The following is a 21,688-nucleotide window of genomic DNA, read 5'->3' as shown; positions in this document are numbered from 1 at the left end:
ATTTCATTATGTTAGAAGATCGCATTTCATTTTATTTGCATTACACTGTAAATACATCAGTGTAATGTTTCTAAACAAAAATATTCTTATTTTATGCTATGTACTTTAAATGCTTAAAATTGTGTGTCCTGTTCTTTTTAAAATCATTTCCGAATCTTTTTTTTTAATATATTTCTGTATCCTTTTTCCCAAAATATTTTGCAGTAATTTTTGTTGATTTATGTGAAAAATATATGAAATACTCAGAAAGCCATAAAAAAATTATAATTTTTTTCAAACAAATAATGAGTTTAGAATAAAATATTCTGGTGTAATGATGTGATATAAATGGCATAACAAAAAGAGTTAACATGGCAAAATTAAGTCTAAACTATTCCATAAAATAATAATTCCTGTTTTATAAAATGCCTTTTTTTAAAAAAATAGATCTAATTACTTTTTATGTTTGTGTACTATGTTTTTTTATACCTAAAGTTTTTAGATCTTGATTGTCACGAGCCTTGACACGAATGATTACAATTTACTTGGTTACAAGAAGAATAATTTATGATAAAAACGGTTCATTAAAAATATTATCCTTTAATTTTTTCGTTTAATTAAATTTTAAAATACTATATCTCTATGCATTTCATTTTAATATTACGCTTTCAAGAATCTTAACCGAATTTAAGCAATTTTTTTTAATCGAAAATTAGGAATAGGCTTAAGAAGATTTATTTTGTAATTAAAAATTAGCAATAGCTTGGCATTCCAGCATTTTTAATTACAAATTAACTACATCAAGTCAAATATTTAATTATTTTACTATTCATTAAATGAATCAAAATTAACTTTTAAAAGGGAAAAATATACTATACCGAAATGCATCATTATGCAAAATAGTATGAGTTACATCAAACCACACAGTTACAATGAATGAATCTGGTTTGGTTAGTTTGGTATGGTTATATTAACGTCCCGTTTGAAGCAACACTAGGGCTATTTTGGGACGGACCTCGTAATTTTGAACCGTGGTCAGATGACGAGGACGACACCTGAGCTGGCACCCCCCTCTCCACACCACACCAGCGGGAGGGCATTTGGTCATGACGGATTTAACGTACAACAGACAACCGTACACAACGGTTCTTCGGTGGAATCGGGTCACGAACCTGAAACCCTCCGGTTCCGAGACCTTACCACCAGGCCACCGCGGCCCTACAATGAATGAGTCACCACGCAGTATTCCTACATAGCAAAAAGTTTGTTGAAGAAATTTGATCCTTGTTTAAAATTAATCTTAAACTATATTAATCATATCTTGCTTAGTATGAAAACGAGTTTCTAAATCATTTTGAATGAAAATAAATACAATGTTTTTAGAAATTCTGTGACAAAGAAATAACCAAAAGAACTCAACTACTAAGCAGTTAAGTTTCCTCTGTTATTTAATTATAAAATGCATCTTCTCAGATTAAGAATAATCATTTGGATTGAAGTGAGAATTTGAAGTTTACTCATTTGATTCAATAATCGCAGGCGCATCTAAGGATGAATCGATTCATGATTTGCTTAAATTCATCGTAAAGTGCAAACGATTGTAAAATTTTTTACGTAATTTTGATTATATGTCATTTCTATATCGAAATACAACATGCATGAATGACTTTAAAAATGTTCGTTCGTGTCTCAACAAAAATGGAATGCAGACAAACGTACTATTAAACGAAATCTTACTATATAATAAATAAAATTACCAAATTAACATTAACTTATTTTCATTCCATTCTGGCATCTTTTTAAATAACAAACTCAAAAGTTCCAAAACATCACTGTTGCGAATGTGAATTCCATTTAAAAGTAACTCACGAGTTGTTTAATAATTATAAATATCATTTTGTAAATAATTGTTCATTCACATTCGGAACAATGATATAGTTGGAACTTTTGAGTTTGTTGTTTCTAAAGATTCTGGAGTTTGAATAAAAATAAATTGATGCTAATTTGGTAATTTTTTTTTATTATATAGTAAGATTTCGTTTAATAGTACGTTTGTCTGCATTCCATTTTTGTTGAGACACGAACGCAACAAGTTTATGTGGTTAGAAACGTCCAAATCATTTGCACTTGCGATGCACTGAATCAAATCATTAAGTGTAAGCCAAACACGTGCAAAATATTGTTTACAGTTTTGAATCGGATGTTATTCAGCTTCCCAGCCACAACACCAAAATCATTTTGCAAAATATTTATATGAAACTCATAACACTTTCATTGAAGTTCAAGGAGAGGAGTGAATTTAATACAGCTAGATTCGTCGAATCGACGGAATATATAAATAGTCAGCGCTGACTTAGCAACGATCGCTTTCAAAAACAAGTGATTTGGGAGATAAATTGAATATAAACCCCGCCCTGGGAGAGTTCGGAAAACTTCTCTTATTCCGTCCTGTTTTATTGTTAGTGCCGCAAAGATGACGGCTCTGAACTCTTTGTTATCCCTCCTGCTTGCTTCGAATGTCACTTTTCTGAGTCCTGCAAATGAAATTGATGTTACGCATGTGAGAACAAATGCTGATGTGTTTGAATCATCTCCAAAAAATGGTAAGAAAATATAGCTATTTTAGAATACTCGCATATTTAAACTTTTAATGTAAATAAAAATAATCGTAGCCATGTATGTTGTATACATATATGTGTGTACACATGTCCCACGTGTTCTAAATGAATGCACCGATTTCAAGCAAACTTACTTTTAAGACGAGAAAGAATACCTTCACATTTTCAGTGTGCAAAAGTTAATTAAATATTCCATTAATTAGAAATGAACCGAAATTTTCCATTTTTCTGCAGTAACATCGGAACAAATTTTCATACCAAATTCCTTTGTATGTGTACATTTTTCTTCAGTTGACATTAATTATTTTTTTAAAATTAATTACATTAAATTAACTTTGAATTACCCTAAAACTATTTTTTTTTAAATTTCTGCTTTATTTCATATTTTTTTATCAGATTTTTTTTTTTTTTTAAATCACGATCTAACAATTAGGGATTGCAATACCGGACCAAAATTTCAATACCGGTATTCGGTATTTTTTAAATCTTAATACCGGGATACCGGTTTTAATACCGGTATTAGAAATTTTAGTAAAAGAAAGAAAACACAGGTGTTTCTTTGTTTTATTTGTCAGTTTTGTTAGAGAGTGTAAATATCACAAAAAATAATTTGTAACTTATAAATTATAACAGTATATAATCACCAAAAAGTAAAGAAACATCTTATTTATTTAAATCACAAAAAAAGTGTAAATATCACTACTCAGTCTGTGGTACTATTACAAATTTTTGAAATGCGATCTTAAAAAACATAATGCATCCATTTCACTGTCATTAAGCCTTAAAAGTAATTTTGTGTAAAAATTACCAGCTGTCGAAAACGCTCTATCGGCATTTACGCTAGTTGGTGGTACTGTTAGCAATGCGCGATATACTTTTTCCAAGTATTTACTTCTAAATCCCCCATCTTCAAGTAAATCGATTTCTCGTCGGATGGCTTTGGATATAGCTGATATCTGTATTGTATTTTGGTTTGATGAATTTTTTTTATTTATTTATCGCTAATTCTAATTTTTGTTCAAGAGACAATTCCTTTTCACTATCGACAGGAGTGACATCATAATCTTCGATATTTGAACCGAATTCTTCTGAATGTGGATAGGTTTGTGGGTAAAAAATTTTTAGAAAATTTACTATACTTAATCAGATTTGAATTGGTTATTTTCTTTTCTTCTTTTTTTATTTTCATTTTTAAAATCATTATAATTACGTAAATACCATAAGACATTTTCTATTTCGGTATGCCTTTGTTCTGTGCGATTTTTCAGTGTAATATGTAATTCTTCAGATAGTGATGTGGTGTTCTTTCAGTGACTGCAACATGAAATTTATTGTTGCATTAGTCGTTAATAAATTAGAATCTCTCCGACATAATACCTCAATAGTCAGTTTTATTGGAAGTAGATTTGATACAGTTCTGGATATTAAGTCGAATTCACTATCTGAAAATTTAATTTACAGATTAAAGTCGATTATTGCTTTTTGGATTGGATTTCTGTTTCAAAAATCGTTCCATCATTAGGAGTAAACTGTACCAATGTGTTTTAGAATCTAATATTAACATATATTCTGTTTTATTTTCAGTTGGTATATATTTCAGTAATATGTCCTTTTTTATAGAGGAACATTTAAATATCTTAACAATTTTTCAAACTTATATTTTTCAAAATTATAGGAAGCAATTCTTGATAGGTTAATATTTCATCCTCATTAGCAATATCTTCTTCAATAATTACATTGTTATTATCTTCATTGTCAATATCACTCTCACTCTTACTCTTTTCAAAGTTGGAATCCGAAGTTTCTATATCCACAGCATTTGTGTTCTTCTGTTCTTTATTTTTTTGGTATAATACATCTATTACTCTTAATTGAATTCCATGTGCATAGCACAACTGCTGATTTGCACCAATCAACTTTCCAACTTTTTTCATATTTGTTGCTCCATCAGCCGTTATGGATACAATATTTTCTTTCAGGGATAATCCATGTTTCGCTAATTTAGATTTAAGCAATTAATTAATTCATTAATTAGCTAATTAATTTCGCCCGTTAGGGAGATATAAAAACAAAAACGTATACTATTCCTTTTTTTTTTCTATGTTGGCAACCCTGAACATATAGCGGAGACAATTTTAAAAGTTTCTAGTAAATACCGAAATACCGGTATTTAAACTTGTGAATACCGGTATTACAAAATTGAACAAATGGCTCAAAATACCGGTATTCGGTATCCCGGAATACCGGTATTGCAATCCCTACTAACAATGCTTAAAAGCAGTCATAAGTCAATCGCACGCAAGAAAAGGAAACGTGTGTGTTCCCTTGCAGGCAAATGAAACAGATATTTGACAATAACATCCATTTTAGGTTATGAAAAATCAAACAACTTTGGAGGAAATTTTACCAAACCCAGCGGGAGTGGCCTTTCAGAACTTTCTTGGATCTCTCTAACAAATCCCAGAGAACGTCTTGCGTGGCAATGGCATATAGTATTTAGGAAACATTAACCTTTAGTGTGAATTTAGAATTTTTATGAATCTATCACGTGATCCTTGGCGAGATTTTTGGCGATTTATCCTAGCACGCGGAGGATTATATCCGGAAATCGAATTCCAAAAAATCCCTTAGCTCATTTGATATATTTAAATCATTGTGTTTCTGAGTTTCTACGTTTACTTACTTCTGTAGACCGACAACATTCAACCCCTTGTTGGATTTTGTTTAAAACCTAACATATGTCATAGCTATAGATTTTTAAATCGATGTACGGAATTTTATCTGTACAGTTTTCTTCGTTTTATAATTATCTTGTTATGTTATATTCGAACATCCGAACAGACGGACTTCCTCCGAACGGATTTTGCATAAAATGTTATACATATCTACAAATTTGATGTATAAACTGTATTTTAAATTTCATCCGTTTAGCTCAAAGCGTTTTTTAATTATCTTTGTCACATATAGACATTTTCCGAAAATATATTTTTCGAACACAAGGAGGTCTAAAACATAGAGATTTGTCAAGATCTTGAGTTCACTCATTATTATTATACTTGAGGCTATTCTCTAAACTTTGTATCAGATCATAGCGTGCAAAAAATGCTTATAATTCATTAACGATACAAGGTAAATAATAAGATACAATATTAATTATAAGCACTGATTAAATATTAATGGACATAATTTTTATTTAATTGCGAAATAATTAAGTAATTCGTCTATCAAAATTTTCCATCGGTGCAAAACATAGACTTATTAAATCAAGATCGTCGTTATAAAGCAGACCTTTAAGTTAACTTTCTTCCTTAAGGAACTAATTCCATATGAATTTTTCTTTCTTCTAGTAAATTCTTTTCATGCGCATAACAGGCTTGCACCGACATGGCCATTTCTAATTAAGAAATTTAAAATCTTTTATACTGAAATACAGCGAATAATTAATTTTTGATTGAAGAAACTACATTTTAAAATCAAAGATTAATTAAACTTGACTTCCGTAAGACTCAATGCACAAAATTTAATTGATAATTAAGGTAGATAGACTTTTAATAAAAACAGAAAGTTACTTAATTGGAAAAATGGATTTAAAATGAAACTAATTTCAGAATGCCTCTGACAATAAATTATATTTTGGAAAATATATTTGAAAAAATAATATTAAAGATATTCTCTTTATTAAAATTTTTCTCAAAAAAGCCAAGTGGTCTTTTTTTTTCTATAAAGAATCCTGTAATAATTTGATTAGCAACAATGAGTGTTCTTACGTTCTTTTTACATTTTTAATTGCCATATTAAAAGATTTATATCCACATTTGGATTTTTCAAACTAATTAATTTAGATTAAATATCTATTTAAAATTGATTTTCTAAACATAAAGATAAAAATAATTTAATTTCATTCTTCCGAATTATGTAATTACGTTTTGAATGATGTACAATATAAACTTTTTGATCAACAAATCAGAATCATATGGTTAAAAAAAATTTTAATTTACATATTAATGAACATAATATAATAATTTTATTGATCACTAAATATTTTCCATAAATTAATACAGAAAAAATCAATATGCAAATAGTTATTTAACTTTTTGCACAATATTTAAATATTAAAAAAAAACTTAAATTATAAATTTTAAAACATTTGCTAGGCCACTCACTTTTTTGCAAGATGTAAAATTAAATAATGATGATGCATAAGCAAAACTGGTATTCAGTTTAGTAAAAAAATTGTGGAGAAGCCCATAAAGTAATGATTATATTTAGCCTTTCATAATAAGGTTCGATTTGCAATCCCACGCAACCACCTGTCAATTTAGTAGGTACTCGAGGCTACAAAATGTACCGTTATTCAGGATTCCAATTTATTTCGCTCTCAAATAACCAGCAGCTGAAGCACAAAACATTAAGGCTTCTATTCTGGAATGAACCCTGCAGGGAATAAAGTTTTGAGAAGTTGGATGAAGACTGAGATTCTATTCTTGTCATCGGGCCATTATATAGAATATGAGGCAGTGGCTTAACAAGGGCAATTTTCGGATAGATTATTTTTTCACCTTTTCATTATCTCCTTTCGTCATCAGTGGTTATCAAATCTGAAACACTGGCCGTTCTGTTTATAAAGTCTTAAAAACAATAAAATTGCAACCACTCTCCTGGACTCGTGAAGAAATCCTGTTGTTTGTTACAGGACGTGGTCCATTCCCTTCTTTTCTTCGCCGTTTCCACTTATCAGAAGATGGCTATTGCTCTTGTGGGGAAGTCGGCGATCCCATCCACTTGGCGACATTTTGGCCGTTCACTCTTTCATGGCAAACCCCTCATCTTCGCTAAAAAGTCTTTGGTACAAAAGGTATTCATCTTCCAAAAAAAAGAATCATAAACATGATTAGATTCCTAATTGATCATGGCAAACTGTTCCACTTAGATTAAACCTATCAATTTTTAGAATATTTTTAATACACCTCGTATTCTATTCATGATATGTCCTTAAGCACCCTCAGATAATTAATTTTTATAATTCCTTTACATTTTCACTCATACTGTACATAATCATGTTCATTCATCCAGTTCTATTGCACTCCAGATATTTTTCATTCTATTTTTATCAATTTTTGATATGTATTCGTATTTCATCATTTATTTGTGTCTTTCCAATTGATTGTTGCGTATTTTTTTTTAAATAAAATCCATCTACATCTATACTAAACCGGAAAAGGGCCATATGAGCTCTAGAAACGGAGGTTTGGTGTGGTGTCAAGTGTTAAGTGTTAAGATGGTGGCCATGTCATTGTAATATTTTTTCAATCTTCCCATCAGACTTCATCCAATATTGGCGCTGAAGACATTTATAACCCTTTCTTCCCTCTGTGTCCTTTGTTACATTACGCTTATGAAGTTTATCTATAAATAACCTTTCTATATCAATTTTCACTTGACGGTCATTGCAAAAATTCAGATAATCTCAAGCAACACAAATTCTAAAGTATATATGTATCATAATTTTGGAAGTTGAATGAGTGACAAGATAACAAACTGGGAATTAATTCAGTTTATTTTTCCATGGGAGGACAGGGATTGTACATGGGGGACAAAGGTGAAACACGTCTGTTCGTACTAAAACAACAGAGCGAAAGTGAGTAAAATTTTCCTCTTAATGCTTTTAATAAGAGATTTTTTTAGGAATTTCTTTGATACGTGTCGATTTAGGAAAGGAAACCTTAGACAAATTTTTAAGATATTCCTTGGGTGTTAGGGAACTTTAGACTCTTCACTTTATAAGAATTACAGACTCTGGAAATGTTTAGATCACGTGTTAGAAATAATTAAATGAAGAAAAGTGGGATTTGGATCATGAAATAAGAAAAAAAATCGCAATAAAGTAATATAAGCATATTTAGAAAGGAAATTAATTAGGATATAAATTAATTTACGAGATATCATTACAGACTTACATATACTTAAGAGATATCATCAGATATACGTATGGATTCTACAATACAGTTTGGAATTGTAAAATATTGCACAACGATAGCATATCATTATAAAAAGTAGAATATTGAACGATAAAGTGCAATATTTAATGTTTCTGGTTGGGCTACATTGGTACTCGGTTTTGATGTATCAAATAGACTGATATTGATACTCGATTGTATTTGATACTCTTTTATCCTATGCAGCCTGTATCTTATTCATTTCCGCAGGAATTTAATCGGATATTCAGTGGATATCAGTTTAAGCACTTGCTACGTGGCTGGTGCTGATGCTCGTGCGAGTATATTTTCAAATTGGCATTTTGTTTTTTCAGAAGAAATATTTATGGCAATGTGCCAGTGCCCATGGTTTTAATAATAATGTACAAGTGAGTCAGAAAAAAAAGAAAGGGTTTGCTTCTACCGTTAGTTTAGAAGATAACTGGATTTCTTGAGGGTATGTGCCTTATAAGAAGAAGGTCACTGATGACTGAGGTGAAATATATACAATTAAAATGAAGCATCACATATGCTCATAACGTTACCGAGGTACGACAAAGAACTAGGCTTTAATGATAGGTATCAATCAGGTCTGAAAACTGATACCGAGTATCGGATATTCTTAATCTTATCAGTTCAAAGTGTCGGGTTCATACAGTACTACTCAACTCTAGTTTTTAGATTTTCTGATATGGCAAAAATGTATTAGACTAATAAATCACATTAATGTATAATTTTTTCGTATAGTAAGAGGTACTTGACAATTTATTGTGTTTATCGTTTCAATTGCATTGAATGATAGAGAAAAAAATATTTAGTCGTTCATTAAAGAATTTCAAAAGAAAACAAATGTTATAGTAAAGCTTACATTTGAAAGCAAATTGAAAATAAATATATGAACTATTTTCCATAGATACTAGAAAAAAAGTATAGGTATGACAAGAATCAGAGGGAAGAAAAATTTTAAATAACAACCTACTCCCATCGTATTTGAAAAGTAAACATAAATGAAATGATTCAATATTTAATAAAAAAAACTGATTTTTAAAATGTGGAAGATTTTTAAAAACAACGGAAGATTTTTTCAAACTTGCAAAAGATCGTCCAAATAATTGGCATATTTAAATTTTTTTAAATGCATTTAAATATAACATTTTTACGGAAAGCAGTGATACGTGTACTAAGTATGAATAATATTTATTTAAATTATAATATTTGTATTTATTGTTATCTATATTATTTATGCTTCGTTATATTTTAAATGTTTCATTTATGTTTAATTTTCAAATACGATAGACGTAGGTTGTTATTAAAATTTTTTCTTTTCCCTGATTCTTGTCATACCTAATTCGCTTTGGATAAACAAAGTAAGCATAAAAAAATAAAAAATAAAAATGCTAATGAAAATAAATTTAATTTATTTACAAGATGTTCTTCACATTAATTTTCAAAAAAAGTATATAATATAAACAGATTGTAGATTTAAAATTATTATTTATTTGAGTGACTTCTGTCAAATTTCATGATCAGCATATTGAACCAATTATATATAAAGGAATTTTTCGCCGGTTAGATCCTGAGCAACCTCTGTTTTTGACACCTTACATTGAAAATAGAGATATCGAGAGAGCCCGTTTTTTGAGTAAAGTTGGAAAACTGCCAAACTCTCCTGACGTCCCCAGTTACAGTGGCTTATTGACAGTAAATAAACAGCATGACAGCAATATGTTCTTTTGGTTCTTCCCTGCATTGGTGAGTTTTTTATAACTTCCACATAATTTTATTTGATTCGTTTAATATCTATGTGTACATAATTCTATAGCAGAGTTTTTCATACATTTTCTGGCATGTAAATGTTTACAAATTTTGTATATTTGCGAGTTCAAGATGGAGATACATTACTAGGTATCAATAAATTTCTTTCCGTTTTTAATGGTTAAAAAGAATATAACATACAGAAAGGGTAGCATATTCTTAGTCCTCGAAGTAATCTCCATCGGCATCCAGCATCTTCTGCCAAAGTGTATCCAGCTGTGCAATCCCCTTGCAGTAAAGCCCAGGAATTTTGGACGCAAAGAAGTACATGAATGTGCTTGGTGCAAGTCTGCTTCATTGGTGAAAGAGTTTCTATGAAGATGATTGTCCCGAGAGTGGAATAGGTGGTAATCTAATGGCACAAGATCATGTCAGGAGGATAATATGGAGGACGGCACAAACCCTACCAACCAAGTCGTTGTATGATATCCCTCGCCACCCGCTCGGTACGCAGCCAAGCGTTGTCATTGAAGAAGAGTGCACCTTTGCGATTCCCCAGTGGTGGCTCCTTCCGTTGCAATACCTGTTGCACAAGTTCCAGTTGTTGCGAGTACAGGGCAGCAGTAACCGTTTGCCTCTTAGTAGCAGCTCATAGTGAACCATTTTTCGACTAGTCCACCTGATACAAAGCATAATCTTGCGTGGATGCTTAAATGGTCTTGGAAACCCTTAGGAGTATCATGCAATTTATCACTAGTAAGTACTCGATAGAATATGGATACGGTACGGTGACGAGAAAGCAACGACATACAAGCTACCTCTCATTGTTTCTTGTGCACTTGCAACTTCCAACGGAACTCGCTGCTCAACTTCTACGTCTTACCTAAACGGTCCAGATGTAATCTGTTTCAATAGAACGTTAAACTGACTTGCAAGTTCACCGCACGTTAGACTACGAGTACTTCGAGGAAAATGTACCAGGGAATTCCGTTGCGATATAAACGTCTGTTCTCCGTAATCTTTGCATAATCAGAGATGAGCATCCCTACTTCATCATGAAAATTTTCATTAAAGTCCGCACCCACCTTCTAACTATGGATCCGTAAATATTACAAATTTGTCAGGGAATTTCACAAGCTTTGTTATTCGCCGTATTGAGAAATAAGATGACGGACCATATCTAGCATAGAGGGGGGGGGGTGCTTGACTGCTTTAAACATTTTAAACTCCCACCACACAAGTGTTGCGTAAGTCAGCGATCTTAAAATGCCTTTCTTCGCTTGCTAATATATCAGCAGAAAGAACGAGCTAGCTTCAATTAACGAACAGTAATGTATCTGTCTTTTCGGCAATACAGATACAATGTCAAATGATACAATCACACAAAATTTTAACATGCAGTTCTGCAATGATAGTACAGGCTTTCCAGCTGAATAAAATAAAGCTTCACCAGAAAGGGGAAGGCAGAATGAAAGACGCGGTGAGACTATGCCTAATAGTCGAATTAAAAGAAATCAGTGATTTGGTCTTGTACTCACTAGGATTTAACGAAGCCCAGATACGATTTTTCTGCATGATAATACATTATGCAATGAAAAGTGGGTTCCATCCGTCCACATGATGTTCAACAAACCATTGTAAGTCACGTTTTATTTATGTTACTTATTAATAACTGTTGACGTATCTGTATCTTGTACAGATACAGATCCAACATTTCGAGAAGAATACGTCGAGTCGATGATTCCGAAATCCTCGTTATTCATTAAGCTTCATGAGTTCTTACTTTTCTGTCTGTCCCTTAATCTCTAGGCTGCCGATTCTTCTATAGCATTTTCTACAACATGGACGCTATCCAGGCTCAAGAATGGTCTGCCACTTAATAGATAATCCTCCCTGTTTCCACAAAACGTCGTACTGTATTCACCATTTAATTCAATGAAATAGGATATTTTTTGAGACTTCAGACTTTTCTTCGTGTAAAACTTTCTCAATACAAGATTTTGGATTCATCATTTTTGTAGAAAGGTCTAACCCCAACGCTTATCTGGTTGAGATAGCATAGTGCCGGAGTAGCATGGTGAATCCATTAACAGCTGGGGGCTTTATTGTAGCCTCATTTGCATAAAACATCTAGTGTGATGTGTGAACGTCCCCTTTCAGTTATTTTTCGAAATATTTTTTATACACGGGGAAAAAAAAGTTCCTTTGCCTTTCCAATTATATTCATGCAAACCGATATTTTTTCGAAATATTACTTAGTTCATTATGAATTTTTGAATGTTGCACGAATTTATGACGTATTCTATATATATATATGTGTGTGTGTGTGTGTAATGATATTTGAACTCTAAATTCAATTTAATTAATTTTCATAGTAACTTCATCTTAATTTAGCCCATAGTAACTTCATTCTAAAATATTCTCTTATTTCGTGATCCAATTCCACTGTCTCTACTTAATTAATTCAAGAGAAGCTTTGTTAAATTGTTGAATCAGCTAAAATCTAACTTTCCCACACTACGCGTGAAGAGATAACATACCGCTCATCAAGCAAATTCTTTTTTAAAATCTCCCTGTGTTTCCCCTACCTTGTCCACCCGTGTAACGAAAATCCCTATCGAAATCTCATAATACATTAGCACTGTAAAGAAGTATTTTCCCTATCAAAATCATAGGTTATATAAAACCAGGGATAAAATGTCCAAGAGCTTTTTCCTCATTCCGTTTCTGTGTCGCTCTGTGTGCGCATCGCTTGTACATATGTTTGCTTTTTCATAATGAAATAAAACGACGTCACAAAATTAAAAGTATCTTCATTGTCTTCAAACTGCATCATGCTTCACAACAAATAATATTACATATATATAACCAAAAGTGACGAAGTGTAAATGAATATCTAGGAATGCCAGAATTTCCTGGTTCCAAATATTTTACAGAATTTATCATTTTAAATTTCATCTAACAGCTCGCGATGATTAAATATTTCATCGTTGGTCTCCTGACCTCTTCCCCTTTTGCTTTAAATTTTCTAGAGATATCGGTAAACAAAATTTTCATACAGCACCCAAAGGCAACAATTGGACAGATTTCATCAATTGATTTCATACAGTCACATCCATTACGTACCCTTCAGAATTCCCTATGCTAACTTTGAAAGTATAATTAAAAGTAATATTTTCACTTGGAGTGGTTGAGATCTTATTGTTTTAATACTGTGAGTGAGAAGCTGATCAGCTGAAGATGTAGTAAATTTTTTTATTATGATTTAACCATATGTTTTAAAGCAATCAAATTTCTATTTTGTTTCAAAAGATTTCTTGATAGAGTTTATATGTAAAAATTATATAAAAAGCTACTTTTATTAAATGAACTTAATCCATAGAATTTTTTTTTACTGTAGAACAATGATACCAAAGCTCCTGTAATCCTCTGGCTTCAAGGTGGGCCTGGGGCGTCTGATCTCCTCGGTCTATACGTGCTTCATGGCCCATACATTATTCGCAAAAATCTAACTGTGGAATTACGATCGCATACTTGGGCGAAGGAATTCAATGTAATTTATGTGGACAATCCGGTTGGAACTGGTTTTAGTTTCACAAATCACGATGACGGATATTCCAAAGATCAAGATCACGTGGCCGACAATCTGTATGAATTTCTACAGCAGTTTTTCAAAGTGTTTCACGAATATGCATCGAATGACTTGTATGTAATAGGAGAATCATACGGAGGTATGCTTTTTGATCAATTTTTTATTAATATTCAGAAAACTTAAAATATACAGCTACATATTCAATTCTCTTATTATTCAATATATATATATATATATATATATATATATATATATATATATATATATATATATATATATATATATATATATATATATATATATATATATAATTATTATTCTGCAAATCTTCTTGAGAAATATCCTTTTCGTTTTACTTCTTATGGTTCTATTAACAGTTCATCCAAAGTGTACCAAAAATATCAATTGAACACTTTATGTAACTTGATCTTAATGAACCCCTTAACAAAATATTTTTTTAAGCAACTAATTTTGATAGACATACAACTTACGTTATTTTAGAACCTTAACACCGTTCTGTTCATTGTAAGATGCATATACTTAATTTTTGGTCTATATCTTTATGCATTCTGTTATATCACAAAAGAGAGCAATAGTATTTAAAACGGGCGCATTTTAAAAAATTTCCGTTGTCTTATTTTTAAATTAATAAAAATATCGATGAACATATGCGGCAAAAAATTGATGTCAGAGGAAAGATAACTTTTTGAATTTTAAGATAACATAACAGTCTTTTTTCAATTAAAAATTTCAATTAAATTATGGTGAAAAAACACCAAAATTTCGACAGGTTTTTAATAAATTAAAATTCTTTGAAAATTCCGACAATTCAAATTTACAAATGGTGAGTTTAGTAGGAGTAGGTCAAACGGTCTGGTCTGTGAAGCTCCAACATACACACGCATGCGAAGCGTCAACTGTCTCTGTCTCTATTTATAATAATGATTAATTGCTTTCTTTTTTGAACAAATGCCTAGTTGAAGATATTGCTTATATTTAATTTTCGTTAAATCGTTTAGCTACAATTTCATCTCCATAATTCCCTCAAACTGTTAGATATTAAAGCTATATTGTTTTAATTGTCTTCCTTATGCTCTGTTCATTGTGTACATGTACCTTTCTAATGGAAACTAGTCCTATGATATCATAGCGACATAAACGTAAATGTACGTTCATTCAAATGTGTGAAAACGTAAGTGTACGTTCATTCAAATATGTGAAAACGTAAATGTACGTTCATTCAAATGTGTGAAAACGTAAGTGTACGTTCATTCAAATGTGTGAAAACGTAAGTGTACGTTCATTCAAATGTGTGAAAACGTAAGTGTACGTTCATTCAAATGTGTGAAAACGTAAATGTACGTTCATTCAAATGTGTGAAAACGTAAGTGTACGTTCATTCAAATGTGTGAAAACGTAAGTGTACGTTCATTCAAATGTGTGCAAACGTAAATGTACGTTCATTCAAATGTGTGAAAACGTAAATGTTCGTTCATCCAACTTATAAATTTTACGATATTAACAACGTTTTTTTACTCATTCTGTAAATGACTCAGTTATTAAATAGAATCCTTCTACTTTAATTTTCAACAATGGAAGAAATTCACCCGATTAAATATTTGATAAAACTCTGAAGACAATTTAAAATTCAGAAAAAACAGGCAAATATATATTTTAAAAAAAAGTTGCCTACATCCAAGAAAATTTTGTAAGAATAGGCATAGGCATTACGAAATAATATTTTTTAAATTTTTAAACTGTGTAAAATTCATTTTTGTGCAGCAATATTTTGACAAGCATCGAGAGAAAATAACCAAAAATTGATTTCATTTTTGATTATAATTGTAGATAAATTGCACTGAGACGAGCATTGTGCCCAGTATCTTTGTACCCAATTTCTCACATACAGCCCAATAATATATGTGCCTTATTTCTTAGCTATAAATCCCTGGTCACATATACATATTCATCTTTATTAGTAATATTATGCATCTTTATTATTAGTGCGCTTGTATTGATTCCCTACAAACCAACTAATTACTAAATATGGCACATATTTTTAGAAGGATGGGACTGTGCTCCTCTGTGAGATCATATCACCTAAACAAAATTATTTTCAAAGGGATATATTTATACGAAAGTACGTAGTAGTAAAATCGGGATAAAATCAATGTAATCAACTCTGATGTTTTCGAAACTTTCCATTCTAAATTTTATTAAAATAAAAATTTAAATAAAAAATTTTAAAAAATATTTTATTATTATAAATTTCACAGAGATTATATTTTATCAGAGATTTTGCATTAAAAATGTAAAAAATATATATATTCTTGTATTATTTTCCAATTCTTAATCTTTAAATTAAAAATTATTACCATAAATGTTTTAAAGAATTTCATTAATTCATTTCTAGGTAGGGGCACCAGTTTGGGATCAAAATTAAATTAACAGATTAACAAAAAATTAATTCCTTATTTTTTTTTAAATGCTCTAATATCCTCAGAATTACATAAATGAGAATTTTTTTTAAATCTAGCATTTCTGGAAATTAGTGGAAAATTGGTTTTAAAATTTTAACTTTACAGATGTGAAGCAAGTCAAGTTAAATAAAAGTATGGAAAAATAAATGCACATTTGAACAAAAAGATGTAATTTACCTCTGTAGAATAGTATGCTCCTCTAATACAATAGTCATATGTTCCTCTACCTGTATATGTACTTACTTTAAAGAAGGACAAGCTGTTTTAAGCTGATATCTTTCATTCTGACGAAGCTTTTTAAAGAATATTATATATATTTACAGGAAATCTAATGACTATTTTCCACAATTATTTTTCTTTCTTCTTTCCCATAAATAATTTATATAATTATTAATTAAATACAAATATAAAAAGCTTTTATAAATACAATAAAATAGTAGTAGTTTAATTTTTCTTCAATACAAAATTTAGATATGAAGAGAAATTTTAATACAGAAATATTTCATTAATTTTCCAAATTTTTGATTCCTTAGAAAAGGAGCTGTTATTTCAAATTTTAAGATTAGAAAAACTACATAAAGAACATCAGAGCAAATTAACCTATTAAAATGAAGCTTGGAATTAAGATTTTTTTAGATTTAGTATTATAGAATGTTGATGTACAAAATGCACCTTCTCTAATATGTTAATATTCCGAGCAAATTATTTTTTAAAAATATCAAAATATAAATATATAATTTTCTTGAAAAAAAAGTTAATGAAGTTTTATTAGTAATATAAAACCCTTTTGAAATTCTAGATTTATTTCCAATTCCATGCGTATGCTTCTATATAATGTAATTTTGATGTAATTATGTAAGTATTTTTCTATACAAATCATAACAAAAAATCTATACAGATTTCCTTAGAAACAAAGAAGCTTAATGTCTTAGCATATGAATAAATTCGTATTTTCTTGGTCCTCATTAAAATTGTTTCACGAATTCCTGTTTAACGAATTCAATGAAAAAAAATCGATAACAACATCAGTTACATTCTTCTACTGTACCTTGTTACATTTTAACGCATTATTTGTATGAAACCGCTCTGGTGAAAGCATGGAATACCAAATTTGTTTTAAAGCAAAATCTATCGTTGTAATTTAACATTTCTATTCCGTTATTATGATAATGATGAGAAACGCAGCACTTTTATGGCTATGGCCATACGTTTTTATTCACGTTGATAACGTTTAGCGGAAAGATTCTTCTTTTTTTTTATTCAGATTGTAATTCATAAAGAAAACTGAACTTTTTCTTAAATATATTCTCTATTATATTATGCGCTGAAAAATTAATGAACCAATGCTTTCTTTTGGATTTTGATTTCTTCCAAATGTGTTTCATATATTTTACTTGATTTATTTTGTTCAGACTATTTTAGTCTTTCTGAAAAGTATGCTTTTAAAGTGGGGAAAAATTGCATTTGCCTCACAAATGTTTTATCTCAAATTTACTAGTGTAGGTTTCAAAAATCTTTCTTTCGAAAAAGAAAAAAAAAAACATTTTTAGAATTGCATTTCCAAACAATTGTCGCTATGAAATTTGAATTGCGAAATTTGTCTTCGAAAATTCTATCTAAATGTTTTTATGTTAAATACGTTTATTTTTGCTTTGCTTAAAATTGGTAAAATTAAATACACCGTAATTGTGTTATTTTTTGCAATGATATATTATTGATAATAAAAATTATGAAATGTACTAAAAAGTAAAAAATTTAAGATTTTAAATATTTTTACACATAAATTATTTTTCCTTCGTTGAACAGTATGTTGAAGTTTTCGGTATATCTTTATTAACTTTTGATTCTATTAACTTACAGTAAGATCATAAAATATATATATCATAGAAAATAAAAGTAATATATAGTTTCTTGAGATTTTAGTTGCTGAATTTCCAAAAATTGTCTGTCAAAACTCGATTAATCTGGCATTCCATTCCAATTCAAATAAAATGAGCTGGTAGAATTTTAATATAATTCGAAATATTCTGAAACATACTGTTTAAATATTGACAAAATATTTTTGCAAATTACTTCCAGATTTTTTTTTCTTTTTTTTTTTACTTTAATTTAGTAGCATATTTTTAAATGTGTACATGTATATTATTTATGTATATTATTATAATCAAAAAGCGCTGCTCCTCTAGTGAAAAGTTAAATATATTTTACGCTATATAATATTGAATAGTCTCTTAAATTTATCTTCAACTATTTAATGCTTCAAAGGTTATAATGATGAAAATGGCTGTTCAGGAATAGCAAAGTGAAACAAAAAAAATCATTCTACAATTAAATTGGAATTACTGTAAAACTAGATGAATAACAACAGTTTTCCGATCAGTTATAAAGCTAAAAAGTATTTCAAAAATAAATAAGCAGCAAAATATTGTGTAAATATTGGCCGGTATTTGTTCTCTAGTTAATAATACATTTTAGAAGTTTTTTTGTTAATATTTTTAAAAAAACTGTTCTATTGTGTTAATTTCAATATCAGTTATATATAATCTGTAATTTTTAAATGAAATAGCATCTCTGAATGTCACCGTGATTGAGTAAATGGAGTGAAAGTATAAAAGGAAATTCTTTAAGAAGCTTCATCTGCTTTCCAAAAGACTATCTAAATTGATCTAAGCAAGTGAGGATTATAGTTTTCATTATTAAATGTTGATGTTTAAGTGATGAAAGGCGATTCATTTTACTACATAAATAGTTCATACATTCAGAAACAAATCTAAGCCAATAACAGAGAGTTGGAATCTCCAGTTATAGCATATCAAAACACAAATCATTTCCTGGAATATTACATTAGTCGTCTTTTTCACCGGATACTAATCCATGGGATTTCTATGACTGTGACCATAGAAATACTTTGGTATAAAAGAAGAAGCCAAAAGACTTTGTTAGCACTAAAGATAGTTAATTGACACATTTTCAAGCTTAACAAATACTCGAATCTGTGTCTAATATTCTATTGTGTTTCCTATTATGTCTAATTTCTCTGCATAATATTAATTATACTATTATATTACCTCTGAAGGTGTTTTTTTTACTTTGAAATTATTATCTATCAACTTCCTTTTCTATATTTTTATAAATGAAAGTTTTTGTAGTATTATCTCCGTGACTCAAAAGTTTTTTCAATGCAAAGTTAAAGCTTAATGAACTTCTAAACTGGCTCATTTTCTGCAATGATTAGATGCACTTTCTGACTTAAGTATACTTTATTGTTTTGACTCAAAGAAAATTCACCGAATACTTAAGATAATCATGTATTTCCCATAATATATTCATTGATTTATAATATTAATGAACGACTTTATTCTTGTTTAAAAGTGTAAAAAATGTGATAAGACAATACACGCAAAACCAGTTAAGCGATTAAAATTCACTCTATGATTTCTTCAATACCTATCATTTTAACTGTTTTTAATTTTTCAGGAAAATATGCCCCTGCTATTGCTTACAAGCTCCATGTCGCAGGTCCTCCAGCTCAGATCAAATTTAAAGGAATTGGTATTGGGAACGGTCTATCTGATCCAGAAACTCAGATGAATTACAGCGATTACTATTACCAGTTAGGGCTCATCGATCGCAAACAAGCAGAAATCATTCGAAACTCAGCCGAAAAAGCTGTACAACATATTAGATACGGCAGCTATATACAGGCTCGTGAGCAGTTTAATAACATTGTGCAAGATGTTCCCCAAGAAGCTCATCCAAACTATCTTCTTCAATTTGCTGGCTACAATTATGCTTACAATTTTTTGCAAACCGAAGAACCAGAAGACCATTCTTACTACAAAAAGTACGCGGAATTACCTGAATTTAGGAATGCGATCCACGTTGGGAATTTGACTTTAAACCAGCCGGATAAAGTGAGACAGTTTTTGATCCCAGATGTTATGAAATCCGTCAAGCAAAAGTTAGTTACCATCATGAACAATTATAAAGTACTTATATATAATGGACAGTTAGATCTGACTTTGCCATACGTTCTGATGGTGGATTTCCTTTCCAAAGTTGAATGGAAATTGAGTGATGAATATAAAAACGCCGACAGGAAAATTTGGAGACTCGATGGAAAAGATGAAGTTGCCGGATATGTGCATAATGTTGGCGATTTTTACCATGTATTAGTAAGGTCAGCTGGTCATATGGTGCCATATGAACAACCTGAATATGGATTAGATATGATTAATCGATTCATAAAGGGAAAGCCATTTGCTTAAGTGTATGCTTATTAATGATAAAAAAAATTTCCATTCATTGCTCTTGAACATTTTTTAAGATTAATGAACTAAGCTATGAACATTATGATTATTTATCATTGTATATTTATTGTCATTGAATGCTTTTGTGGTATATATCATGAAATAAATTAATGAAGAATAGAGGAATTAGAAAGAAATTCTTGAAAAGTACTATACAGAAACAAGATAAATAGTTTTGATATCTTGCATACAATCAAAAATAATTTGCAAAAATGTTGATTTAAATTTGAATTCTGTACACAAATCTGTCAGGTATTTAAAATTTCTCACATATAACTGATCGTTTTTAATCAATTTCGATAGCAAAATTCACTTTTTTCACAAAACAGGACATTTTATTTCAACTTCTGGATAATATATATCATGATTACTGTGATTAATATATTATTATCTCATCTCTACTTAATAATAATAATAATAGTGTGTGTGTGTGTGTGTGTGTGTGTGTGTGTGTGTGTGTGTGTGTGTGTGTGTGTGTGTGTGTGTGTGTGTGTGTGTGTGTGTGTGTGTGTGTGTGTGTGTGTGTGTGTGTAATTCTTTAATTTTTTTTTTCCATAATTTCCAACAACAGACTAAATTGTTCCTGAATTTCAAACCTTCCCATTATTCTGTCAAATATTTAATAGCGTGATTTTCTACTATTATTGACAGCTAAGAAAGAGGGATTATTTTTAATATCTGAGTAGTTTACATGAGTAGTAACTAAGTTATACAACACAATGATTGCGAAACGTGAAAAGCTAAATGGATAAAATACGATGCACATCTAAAGATTCTTTTGGCTTATAACATTTAAAGTGTAGTCCTTATCTGATTTTAAATCCAAATTCTTCCATCTGTCGGTTTGTACTTTTGCATTCATGTAAAGACAATAAGTCAAAACCACAACAACTTAGATATATGAATTTTGTACATAATTACAGCATCTGAAGTGTAAACCATCATCAGATTTTGAATTAAATCAGTCAAAAGATTGACC

At 30.0% G+C, this 21,688-nt stretch overlaps 1 protein-coding gene across 1 annotated transcript; it reads left to right on the top strand.

Annotated features, from left to right (window-relative positions):
* The first annotated feature begins 2,278 nt into the window (after positions 1 to 2,278).
* On the top strand, positions 2,279 to 20,740 carry LOC129966079 (probable serine carboxypeptidase CPVL). The gene is made up of 4 exons (XM_056080453.1): positions 2,279 to 2,582; positions 10,146 to 10,324; positions 13,728 to 14,058; positions 19,877 to 20,740. Exons 1-4 carry the CDS (start codon positions 2,453 to 2,455, stop codon positions 20,665 to 20,667), a joined length of 1,431 nt encoding a protein of 476 aa, XP_055936428.1. The 5' UTR covers positions 2,279 to 2,452; the 3' UTR covers positions 20,668 to 20,740.
* Positions 20,741 to 21,688: the final 948 nt, after the last annotated feature.

The sequence above is a fragment of the Argiope bruennichi genome, chromosome 4 (genome assembly GCF_947563725.1).
Source record: "Argiope bruennichi chromosome 4, qqArgBrue1.1, whole genome shotgun sequence".
NCBI lineage: Eukaryota > Metazoa > Arthropoda > Arachnida > Araneae > Araneidae > Argiope > Argiope bruennichi.
The sequence above is the reverse complement of the archived record's forward strand: the minus strand, read 5'-3'. Positions and strand labels throughout refer to the sequence as shown.